The sequence below is a fragment of the Salvelinus sp. IW2-2015 genome, linkage group LG22, assembly GCF_002910315.2.
Source record: "Salvelinus sp. IW2-2015 linkage group LG22, ASM291031v2, whole genome shotgun sequence".
Taxonomy (NCBI): Eukaryota; Metazoa; Chordata; class Actinopteri; order Salmoniformes; family Salmonidae; genus Salvelinus; species Salvelinus sp. IW2-2015.
The window spans coordinates 10,700,049-10,712,704 of NC_036862.1; the positions used below are offsets into that span (position 1 = coordinate 10,700,049).

Sequence of the window (12,656 nt, forward strand, 5' to 3'; positions counted from 1 at the left end):
TGTGTCAACTAGTCATGTGGCTTGGCTCTGCATATATTACGCAAACACTTCTTTACCTTTACAAGCAAATATTTCCCTGGGTTCCACCTATCAAAATGTTTACCCAGAGAATGTATCAGTGCCAGTATATACGTACAGTAACTAGTTGGGAGTTGTGGATAAGTCCAGGAATGAATTTTTTTTTACCCTGTGTGAACCTCGTCCACATGCGTGACCCTGTCCAGGTCCCTAGATCTGCAGGAGACGAACCCACTCGCAGAGAAGGCAAGGTCTGAGAAACACACACACACACCACATCAGTGTCTGTGGACCTCACCGCTGGGCATGTCTCTTGTCATGATGCATTGACCTCGTCTCTGTCCATTCCTTCATTCATGTATTCCTTATTTGTTTTTTTCCCCATCCCTTCTTTATTTGATTGCGATGGTGGTCATCCTCCGTGCTAAGCCTGTCAGCCACTGCAGTGGTTTCACCACTCTCTAAATGACTTGTAACACTCTCTTAAGGTCCCCTCAACCAGAAAAAACGTAGGCTAACTTAAAATAACAAAGAGCTGTGCATAATGAATGTGATTCCCCTCAATCTCCTGGGACTAATACAGTGTAAAAACAAAGGCATGGAGATCGATTGGAGTCGATGGTGAACGTCCAGGGATGGACTGGCCATAGGCAATTCTGGCAAATGCTAGATGGGCTGGTCAATCTTTAGTCCATCTGTCTAAAAAAAAAATTGTGCAAATTAAAGTAATAATAATAATGGGTGCCTCAAGTTTAAAAAAATGGGCCTCGAGGACAAAATGGGGCAGTGTGATAGAAATACACAGGTCTATTTCTAGTCCCATCCGTCGTCCTGTGAACATCACATCACAGCAGGTTTAAGGTCACTACACCAGCTGACTGCTAAACCAGCCCCAGTGACTTTAATGATGAACCCAGGGGCTCATAGGAGTCAACCCGTGGAGGACTCGTGATCCACGTGACGTATCTGGTGACGGAAGGGGAAGGGGGTTCGAAGACTACCGTCGCATTTCGCCCGTGTTTACTTCATGTGTGTGATTTGAATCGATGGTTTAGCGTCACTCCTGTAGAGACAATACAGTTATGCTCTGGTGTGAGGAGTACGTCGATCTGTTATATATGGTTCACCCTCGGGCTGTATCCCTGTGAGGTGTATCAGAGCTTGCTATTAGTGACGGGCGAAGGCCGGCGTTCAGGAGTTGACCTCATTGTAGATGATAGTGATCGAGAAAGAGCCCTGTGTGATTGCGTGTCGTTACAAAGCAGCTAACCTGCCTTCTCTCGCCCTGTACGCGTTAAGTAAAGTCGAGTATGAATTCCTTACAGCGCACGAGTGAATGGGAGGGTGCGGAGCACTATTGGTGCGTGATCTTCGGTGTCGGATGCAGCCTTGAGGCCAGCCCCGCTTGGTCCAAGGATCAGGGATTTTGCTTCGTGAACGGAGGAGAGAGGGAGAAATAGGCGTTCTCCTGGAGGAGTATTGTTGAAAGCGATCGGGCTGTAGTTATCCAGCCTTTGTGGGCAGAGGTTAGATGAGTCTGTGGGGTGTCTCTCCTCTCTCTGTCTGAGGCGAGGGTGACTGACATCCCATCAGGCCGCGATGAGAGGACGTTGAGTCACGCATTGCTCTGAGCTACGAGCATGATCAATTGGACGTCAAAACGTATGCAGAACCAGAGCGGGGGATGACACCAAGCACAAGCCCACTAAAGCACGCCATAGCATATATGCACCACACGCCAGCGCCGCAACGCCGACGCAGACCACGCACGACAGCGGACCCGCGGGGGGGGTGGGGGGAATGGGCGTCAAATGTAAAAGAACAATGCTACACACAGACTGTTTAACAGGCAGCATTTGGATCAAAGCAGTTCCAACGTGGCTAGGCAGTGTGTCTAGGATCTGACACGCGCGGGCTGGAGCGGGGGGTGCACTAAACAGATCCCGGTTCGGAATTCCGAGGCATAGATGTGCTCACAAGACACGCCGCCTGTGACGCGGAGGGTCGCTACGGGTAAGTCGGCACAATTGGCCTCCAGACTGGGTCTCCGGGGTAGGAAGGGTTCTTACCAGCGAGAGTGCGGCCTCAGGGGGCTGGAGTTCGGTCAGACAGTGTTCGAGGACGACACTTGCTTTACCCCGAACACATGTGTGTGCAGACTGAGCGTGTCCGCGGACTAGGGCGGCAGGTTGTAGGACGATGTGGTGAGGTTGTGACGGAGAGTCATTAGGTTCGTGCAGGCCAGTGACATCTCCTTCACATCTTCACCGGGACGCTTATTGGTGAGGGCGGAGGGAGGAAAGGTGCACGGGGCGAGGCTGGACAGAGCCGATAAATTGGATTGATGAATGGCAGGAGAAGGGGGGGGTTTAAAAAGCAAGGAAGCGTAGTCTTCTTTATATGCCCGAAGTTGCTGTGGATGGGTGGATATTTTGGGATCACAGTTATGAGAACCCCTTCCCTTGTGTGTGGCTTCAGATGCTGGAAGGGAAGGGGAGTAGCCGGACATAAGCAGCTAGTGGATAGCGCTGCCCGCAGTTTGGGGGGTGGGTACTGAATTGCGGGATGCCGAAAAGCAGCCGCTCTTACGAGCAGCCCCCAGGGCCTACCTGTCGGAGGAGGGGGGAGGCACGTTCTTGAGATCGAAGTGGGGATGGCAGGGGGAGTACTGTGAGACCCGCTGCGCGGGACGAAAGGTTCCTGCTTCGGCGGGGGTGATAAACAGACACGCCAGGGGGCCTTACCGCAAAACACTTACCTGCGGCAGGCGGGTGCAGTGCAGGAGGACCTTATGTTAGGCTTGGGCTGCTAGCAGGAATGCATGTGGAGCTGTGTGAGGTGGTGGGGTGAGAGAGGGGTATCTGTTGCCGATGCAGTGTGTAGTGTAGGTGGGGGGGAGGTGCGGGGGTGTTCTGTGCTGTGTGTTATGTTAGAGTGTGGAGGAAAGGGGGGGTGGCCAGGTGGGCGGGGGTTCTGTGTAAGGTGGCTGTAAGTCGTCGTCATTATAAGTCCTATCTACCATTGCAGTGTGTTGTCCTTGCTATTCAGCAATATTCTGCTGCTGGGTATGATTAGCTAATCCGCTGTGTGGTAAAAGGGCGCCGGAATTATGTGTGCAGGCAGTATGAACTGAAGTTCACTGTCAAACCAAGGATGTAAGGGAAGCTCAGTCATTTGAGGAATAAAGAACGTGTAGATTAAGACTTAAACTTATGGTGAGAGATCGTGTCGATAGATGTGCAGACCTCTATCTGTTCAGGATGAGGTGTGTCAACTTCTTTAGCATGGTCTATCTGTTACTGTTTAGTGCACCTATCCTGTCTCTTCTTACTCTTCTTGTCCCCTCCCTCCTCCCTTAGCTTTATCTCTTCTATTTTGATTCCTTCTTTATTTATTTATATAGTTTGTAACTATATTCATTTAAATTTTATGTTTTAAAATAAATTGTTATTTTGGATAGGAGAGTCCAGTAGCAGGAACGAGTGAGTAAAAGGAATAGTGGAGTCCTTCTCTGGAAGACTGCGGTACACTTGAGTGCGGTGGATGCGAACCAATAACGTGGAAACGGTTCTGGGAAAAGTAGGGTTGGGAGGAGAGATGTAGAAGGAAGGAGGGGGAAAGGAAAGCGTGTGTAGGAGGAGGTCGCCAGGATAAGAAGGGAGGGAATCGATGGCTGAACGATGAAAGGGTAGTGGAGGGAGGGCAGGCAGGAATAGAAGAAAGCGGGGGGGGTGAGCAGGAAAAGGAAGAGAGGAAGTATGAGAAGGAGGGCCGGGGGTGGGTGCCCTTGGAGGGAGGAGAAGGAAAGTAGAAGGAAGGAAAGAAGAGGGGGCGATGGAAGGACGACATGCGGACGCGATAAAAGAAAAGGAATGAAAGGAGGTGGGGGGAAGGGAGGAAGAGGAGAGGGGGGGTGGACGCCGAGGGGAGGGGGAGGGGAGAGGCGCGGGCGGCGGGCCTCCCGGGAGTGACGGACGCGTGGTGGGGTCCCTCGGAGCGCGTCGACTGTGGTAACGGGTGCGTTCTCGTAATTCATCGCTTCCTCTCTCCTCTTCTTCAGGAGCGGGGCGTAGGCGAAATGAAACTTAACTACCTGCAGGTACGAGAGGGGGAGTCGCAGGGCAAACGAGTTGCTGTGGGGTGGAGGGGAGGGGGAACCTCATTGATGAGTCTGGCATAGGGTGGGGGCCATGAGAATGGAAAAGGGGGAGGCAGGAGGGGGAGAGCCAATTTGGAGTGAAGAAGTCGCACTAAAGAGAAGGGTGAAAGGAAGACCGCGCTCGAGAGGGGGATGCTCATGGGGGGGGAGAAGTTAACTACGTGGGGGGGGGGCCGAGAGATGGTACCTCCGAAGTTGCGGGATGGCAGGGGGGAAATGGGGGAGGTAGGGGAGTGAGACGTACGGGAATGGGGTGGGTCAGGGGGAGGAGTTCCTCCATCATGTTCAGGTAAATACGATGAGGTCAATAAATTCCAATCATCAAGTGCAGTAACTACAGTAGGGCAGAAGTTCCTCCATCATGTTCAGTAACTACAGTAGGCCAGAAGTCCTCCATCATGTTCAGTAAATACAGTAGGGCCAGAAGTTCCTCCTCATGTTCAGGTAACTACAGTAGGGCCAGAAGTTCATCCATCATGTTCAGGTAACTACAATAGGGCCAGAAGTTCATCCATCATGTTCAGGTAACTACAGTAGGGCCAGAAGTTCATCCATCATGTTCAGTAACTACAGTAGGGCCAGAAATTCCTCCATCATGTTCAGGTAACTACATTTGGGCCAGAAGTTCATCCATCATGCTCAGGTAACTATAGTAGGGCCAGAAGTTCATCCATCATACTCAGGTAACTACAGTAGGGCCAGAAGTTCATCCATCATGTTCAGGTAACTACAGTGAGGCCAGGAGTTCCTCCATCATGGTAGGTAACTACAGTAGGGCCAGGAGTTCCTCCATCATGTTCAGGTAAATACGGTAGGGCCAGGAGTTCATCCATCATGTTCAGGTAACTACGTAGGGCCAGGGTTCATCCATCATGTTCAGTAACTACAGTAGGGCCAGGGTTCCTCCATCATGTTCAGGTAAATACAGTAGGGCCAGGGTTCCTCCATCATGTTCAGGTAATACAGTGAGGCCAGGGTTCTCCATCATGTTCAGGTAACTACAGTAGGGCCAGGAGTTCTTCCATCATGTTCAGGTAAATACAGTAGGGCCAGGGGTTCCTCCATCATGTTCAGGTAACTACAGTAGGGCCAGGAGTTCTTCCATCATGTTCAGGTAAATACAGTAGGGCCAGGGTTCCTCCATCATGTTCAGGTAACTACAGGAGGCCAGGAGTTCTTCCATCATGTTCAGGTAACTACAGTAGGGCCAGGAGTTCCTCCATCATGTTCAGGTAATACAGTAGGGCCAGAAGTTCATCCATCAGTTCAGGTAATACAGTAGGCCAGGAGTTCCTCCACATGGTCAGTAACTACAGTAGGCCAGGGGTTCTCCTCATGTTCAGGTAAAATACAGTAGGGCGAGGGTTCCTCCATCATGTCCAGGTAACTACAGTAGCCAGGAGTTCCTCCATTCATGGTTAGGTAACTACAGTAGGGCCAGGAGTTCCATCATCTTAGTCAGTAAATCGTAGGCGCAGGAGTTCATCCATCATGTATTAGTAATACAGTAGGGCCAGGAGTTCCTCCATCATGTCAGTTAACTACAGTAGGGCCAGGAGTTCCTCCATCATGTTCAGGTACTACAGTAGGGCCAGGAGTTCCCATCATGTTCATGTAACTACAGTAGGCCAGGAGTCCTCCATCATGTTCAGGTAAATACCGATGGGCCAGGGAGTTCATCCATGCATTTTAGGAGCATACGATAGCGGCCAGAGAGTTCCTCCATCATGTTCAGATAGCTTCAGTCATATAATAACATACAGTAGGGCCATGGTCTGGACCCATAGTTATAGTCACACTAACCCTACAGTACCTTGTGAACATTTATTTCCAAATAGAAGTTATTTTACACTAGCCAGAACTTTCACTGTAGAAATAGGAATTATGTATTTGCGATGTGCACACAACCTACCTTCTTTAAGATGCGGTTATTGATACTGGTCTTGTGCAATCATCACCCAGGTCGAGGACAAAGACACACCATGACAGGATCTCTCTGGCAGGCCTCAACCAGCTTCCCAGTGTACCCCAGATAGCTAAGGTGAGGAGTGTTGACCTAAGCACCACCAATGCAACATGCACTCAATGTAAAGTGGCGATCTGGGTTTCAAGCATCAACAATGCGGCCAGCCCGCCACAGTGTGGGTAAACAGCTGAGGGATGGGGCTGAAGAAATGTAATGAGATCAAAATGATAGTTTTAACCATGTGTTGAAACTATGCATTGTTAGTTCACAATTACATTGTTTACAAACAATGAAGTAAAACAAGCTTTTGGGTTCTGATGCGTTAAGACAGTTGAAGTAAGCTCATGATTCATTTATACATTATATATATTAGAATTAATTGAACAGTCCAAAAAGGCATGTACCAATCCCAGATTGCCCCTTTAACCTAAAATCGTCACTGTGGTTTCAAATGAATCTGTATCTATCTGTTTGTCTGTGTTTCAGCTTCTCTGCGACGACGTGACTGGCCTGAAGTTCAACCCAGTCCTGTACCCCAGAGTGAGTCTGCTCCACAGTTTCCTTTCAGCCAGGCGCTTCCACCTCTACAACAGTAGCCATAGAACCAGGGTCGTGTTCATTAGGTCATGTCATATAAATATAAATCATTTCCCAGCAGTTCTATTTCTTTGGGGCATGCAGCGTTTTCAAAACGTTTTGCAAATGGAACACAAGTGTTTCTTATTGGACAAGTCCAGGTAGTCGCTCCCTTTTTCAGTTCCTTTTCTTCCATTTGCTGCCTAATGAACATAATCCAACTTCCACCTGGTTCACTATACAGCCTGACCCTTCTGTTCTCTCTTACTGATGTGGTGTCGGCAGTGCTAAAGACAGATCTGATCCAGGAGCTGTTCATCACTTCAGAGGTCATTTGGATGATGAAGCTGCTTGTTGTGCCTCTGCTCCGGGTCCTGTAGAACTCATCTGTTATTATGACAGTCTGCTCAGACTGCTCCCCCTCTCCTCCACTCCCGTCCCTTACTAGTCTCAGCTGACTGCCTTTCAAAATGGCCACAATCAACCCACAGTCGTCCTGGGTCATGTTCTTTAGAGCATGCAACGGAAAATTTTTACAGTTGTAAAATGGAAATTAGCACTTTTATTGGACAAGTCCAAGTAGTCCCGCCCTGTTTTAGTCGGTTTATTTCCGTTTGGTGCCTATTGAATACAACCCTGACCTCCCCAGACGTGATAGGCATACACTACATGACCAAAAGTATGTTTCACATCTCATTCCAAAATCATGGGCATTAATATTGAGTTGGTTCCCCCTCTGCTGCTTTAACAACCTCCACTCTTCTAACAAGGCTTTCCACTAGATGTTGGAACATTGCTGCGAGGACTTGGTTCCATTCAGCCACAAGAGCATTAGTGAGGTCGGGGACTGATGTTTGGCGATGATGCCTGGCTCGCAGTCAGCATTCCAATTCATTCCAAAGGTGTTCGATGGGGTTGAGGTTAGGGCTATGTGCAGGCCAGTCAAGTTCTTCCACACCGATCTCGACAAATCCTTTCTGTACGGACCTCGCTTTGTGCATGCAGGCATTTTCATGCTGGACAGGAAAGGGCCTTCGCCAAACTGTTGCCAAAGTTGGAAGCACAGAATCATCTAGAATGTCATTGTATGCTGTAACCTTAATATTTCCCTTCACTGGAATTGAGGAGCCTGAACCATGAAAAACTTGCCCCAGACCATTATTCCTCCTCCACCAAACTTTACAGTGGGCACTATGCACTAGGCAGGTAGCTTTCATCTGGCATCCGGCCAAACTCAGAGTTGTCCATCGGGCTGCCAGATGGTGAAGTGTGATTCATCACTCAAGAGAACATGTTTCCACTGATCCAGAGTCCAAGGGTGTCGAGCTTTACACCACGCCAGCTGACGCTTGGCTTTGCTCATGGTGATCTTAGGCTTGTGTGTGGCTGTTCGGCCATGGGAACCCATTTCATGAAGCTCCCTGTCAAACAGTTATTTGGAAGTTTGGAAGTCGGTAGTGAGTGTTGCAACCGAGGACCGATGATTTTTTATGCACTTCAGCTTCAGCACTCAGCAGTCTCATTCTGTGAGCTTGTGTGGCCTACCACTTTGCAGATGAGCCGTTGTTGCTCCTAGACTTTTACACTTCACAATAACAGCACTTACAGTTGACTGGGGCAGCTCTAGCAGGGAAGGAATTTGACAGACTGACTTGTTGGAAAGGTGGGGTCCTATGACGGTGAAAGTCACTGAGCTCTTCAGTAAGGCCATTCTACTGCCAATGTTTGTCGATGGAGATTGTATGGCTGTGTGCTCGATTTTATACACCTGTCAGCAATGGGTGTGGCTGAAATAGCAAAGTCAACTAATTTGAAGAGGTGTCCACATACTTTTGTATATATAGTGTAAATGTCTGCCCGAGTCATGGAGGGACTTTATCACATAACTGGATATTATATGTACATGCACATCCTTATAAATGTTGTTGTTTTTGGTTTCAGGGCTCTCAGTTGATAGTAGGTTATGACGAACATGAAGTGAACAATACCTTTAAGTTTGGTGTCATCTACCAGAAGTTTGGTCAGGTGAGTGTGAAATGCAGGTTTTTATTGCCAATTGGTGTTTCAGTTTATTCCTTATCAATCCCATGCTATTTATTTTCGCCCTGTAACCTGCATTGTGCATGGAACCCCATACGTAAACAACTCTCCCATTTAATCTTCTCCCCTCATCCCTCTCTCCTCTCATCACTCCATCCCAGACGTCAGAGGAGGAGTTGTTTGGGAACAACGAGGAGACGCCAGCCTTCCGAGAGTTCCTCAGTGTTCTGGGAGACAACATAGAGCTGAATGACTTTAAGGGGTGAGAGACATACAGTACCAGTAAGAAATGTGAACACACCTACTCATTCCAGGGTTTTTATTTTTTACTATTTTCTGCATTGTAGAATGAAAGTGAAGACATCAAAACTATGAAATAACACATATGAAATCACGTAGTAACGTGTTAAACCAATCAAAATATATTTTATATTTGAGATTCTTCAAAGTAGCCACCCATTGCCTTGATGACAGCTTTGCATTCTCTCAACCATCTTCATAAGATAGTCACCTGGAATGCATTTCAATTAACAGCCTTGTTAAAAGTACATTTGTGGAATTTCTTTCCTTCTTAATGCGTTTGAGCCAATCAGTTGTGTTGTGACAAGGTAGGAGTGGTATACAGAGATAGCCCTATTTGGACTAAGTGCATATTATGGCAAGAACAGCTCAAATAAGCAAAGAGAAACAACAGTCCATCATTACTTTAAGACATGAAGGTCAGTCAATCCGGAAAATTTCAAGAACTTTGAAAGTTTCTTCAAGTGCAGTCGCAAAAACCATCAAGCGCTATGATGAAACTGGCTCTTATGAGGACCGCCACAGGAAAGGAAGACCCAGAGTTACCTCTGCTGCAGAGGATAAGTTCATTACGGGGCGACAGTAAGCCTAGTGCTTAGACCGTTGGGCCAGTAACCGAAAGGTTGCTGGATCGAATCCCTGAGCTGACAAGGTACACATCTGTCATTCTGCCCTTGAGCATGGCAGTTAACCCACTGTTCCCCGGGCGCCAAAGACGTGGATGTTGATTATGGCAGCAGGGGTTGGGTTAAATGCGGAAGACACATTTCAATTGAAGGCATTCAGTTGTACAATTGACAAGGTATTCCCCTTTCCCGTTAGAGTTAACTGCACCTCAGATTGCAGCCCGAATAAATGCTTCACAGAGTTCAAGTAACAGACACATCTTAACATCAACTGTTCAGATGAGACTGAGTGAATTGGGCCTTCACGGTCGAATTGCTACAAAGAAACCACTACTAAAGGACACCAATAATAAGAAGAGACTTGCTTGGGCCACGAAACATGAGAAATGGACATTAGATCGGTGGAAGTCTTTCCTTTGGTCTGTCTGACGAGTTTCCGCCGTGTCTTTGTGAGATGCAGAGTAGCTGAACGGATGATCTCCGAATGTGTGGTTCCCACCGTGAAGCATGGAGGAGGAGGTGGTATGGTGTGGGGGTGATTTGCTGGTGAATCTGTCAGTGATTTATTTAGAATTCAAGGCACATTTAACCAGCATGGCTACCACAGCATTCTGCAGCAATACGCCATCCCATCTGGTTTGGGATGGCGTTTTCCAACAGGACAATGACCCAACACACCTCTAGGCTGTGTAAGGGCTAGTTGACCTAGAAAGAGAGTGATGGAGTGCTGCATCAGATGACCTGGCCTCCAAAATCACCCGACCTCAACCCAAATAAGATGGTTTGGGATGAGTTGGACAGCAGAGTGAAGGAAAAGCAGCCAACAAGTGCTCAGCATTATGTGGGAACTCCTTCAAGACCATTGGAAAAGCTTTCCAGGTGAAGCTGGTTGAGAGAATGCCAAGAGTGTGCAAAGCTGTCATCAAGGCAAAGGATTACACTTTGAAGAATCTCAAAATAAAAATATATTTTGATTTGTTTAACACTTTTTTGGTTACTACATGATTCTATATGTGTTATTTCGTAGTTTTGATGTCTTCACTATCATTCTACAACGTAGAAAATAGTAAAAATAAATAAAAACCAATGAATGAGTAGGTGTCCAAACTTTTAACTGGTACTGTAGATACAACTCTACTATTTATGCTCTACTTTTGAGAGGGAGGGGGAGAGAGAGAGGCGGAGAGAGGGAAAGAGAGGGAAAGAGAGAGAGAGACACAGAGACAACTCTTCTACTACTCCAATACTGAGAGGGACAGAGAGAGTTTTATTTTTATTTTTTATTTAACCTTTATTTATCTAAGTCATGTAGGTACTACTGGGAGAGAGAGTTCATGCAGAGAGAGAGGGAGAATGGAGGGAGGGAAGGAAGGATATATACTGCTACCCTGCTACCATTCATCATGAGTAGGGCCAGGAGTTTTCCCTGTCACGTGATTAGGAAATGCTCCCGGCACTACCCAATAATTGAACGTCGTGGTAATGCTAATCATATAGTGTTGTCGCTGTGCTCCTAGGTTCCGTGGTGGTCTGGACGTATCTCACGGTCAGACAGGCTCTGAGTCCGTCTACACCGTCTTCAGACAGAGAGAGATGATGTTCCACGTCTCCACTAAACTACCCTTCACCGAGGGAGACGTACAACAGGTACTGAACACGCTACACCACACACAGCATAGTAACCATGGTTACAGTAGGTGTTTTGTGTGTGCGTGCGTGTGTGTCACTCATAAACACCCTCTGTTTCCTCTTCCCTCTCACCTCACACCTTTCTCTAATACTTGTGACTAATTATACTGTAGCACATACAGTCAAACAGTCCTAAGTGGTTTACAGAACACTATGCTCTTGTCCCTCAGCTCCAGAGGAAGAGGCACATAGGAAATGACATCGTGGCGGCGGTCTTCCAGGAAGACGCCACCCCCTTTGTGCCTGACATGATCGCCTCCAACTTCCTCCATGCGTATGTGCTGGTGCAGGTGGAGAACCCTGGTACTGAACACACTACATACAAGGTCAGTACTATATCCTACTATGAGCCTTACAGGCTCACTATGTGATATTTGCAAAATAGTTTATTTATTTATTACGGAGTGGGCCTTTAAGGCATGGATATTATGTAACCGGTGTGAAATGGCTAGCTAGTTAGTGGTGCGAGGTAGTAGCGTTTCAATCGGTGACGTCACTCGCACTGAGACCTTGAAGAAGTTGTTCGCCTTGCTCTGCATGGGCCGTGGCTTTTGTGGAGTGATAGGTGACGATGCGTCGAGAGTGACTGTTGTCGATGTGTTAAAAGGGTCTCTGTCTGTAACAGACAGGGAGAGGGACGGAAGCTACACTGTTGCAGTTACCTAAGCCAGACTCTCTATACAGTAGATGTGTGACATTAATTGCTTTGTGTCTGCAGGTGTCTGTTACAGCGAGGGAAGATGTACCTCCATTTGGCCCACCTCTCCCCAATCCAGCGGTCTTCAAGAAGGTAAGCAAGAGAGCGAAGGAGTAACAGTTTCCCATTGTTATTTTCAGTGAAAATTTTATGAGAAACCTGCCATCATATACAGTTTATTCAAAAGTATTCATACTCCTTGACTTATTCTCATATTGTTGTGTAACAGCCTGAATTCAAAATTGAATAAAATTATATTTTTTTCACACACCCATCTATCTACACACAATACCCATTACAAAGTGAAACATGTTTTTAGACATTTTGCAAATGTATTGAAAATGAAAATGAAATATTTAATTTACAACTAATTCACACAAACGTGTCACTACATGTTAGAATCCACATTTGGCATGATTACAGCTGTGAATCATTCTGGGTAAGTCTAAAGCTTTGCACATCTGATGTACAATATTTGCACATTATTCTTCTCAAGCTCTGTTAAGTTGGTTGTTGATCATAGCTAGACAGCCATTTTCAAGTCTTGCCATACATTTTCACGCCGATAAGTCAAAACTGTAACTA

General features: G+C 47.1%; 1 protein-coding gene across 1 annotated transcript in view; it reads left to right on the plus strand.

Moving 5' to 3' along the window:
- The window catches only part of LOC111949738 (rap1 GTPase-activating protein 2-like), a 62,625-nt gene that overhangs the window by 36,641 nt on the left and 13,328 nt on the right, over positions 1-12,656 (plus strand). Inside the window, exons 4-10 of the mRNA XM_070433967.1 lie at positions 6,140-6,218; positions 6,630-6,683; positions 8,661-8,744; positions 8,921-9,021; positions 11,203-11,332; positions 11,545-11,700; positions 12,093-12,164. Of these exons, the coding sequence (XP_070290068.1) occupies positions 6,140-6,218; positions 6,630-6,683; positions 8,661-8,744; positions 8,921-9,021; positions 11,203-11,332; positions 11,545-11,700; positions 12,093-12,164 (676 nt within the window). The remainder of the gene's footprint in view (positions 1-6,139; positions 6,219-6,629; positions 6,684-8,660; positions 8,745-8,920; positions 9,022-11,202; positions 11,333-11,544; positions 11,701-12,092; positions 12,165-12,656) is intronic.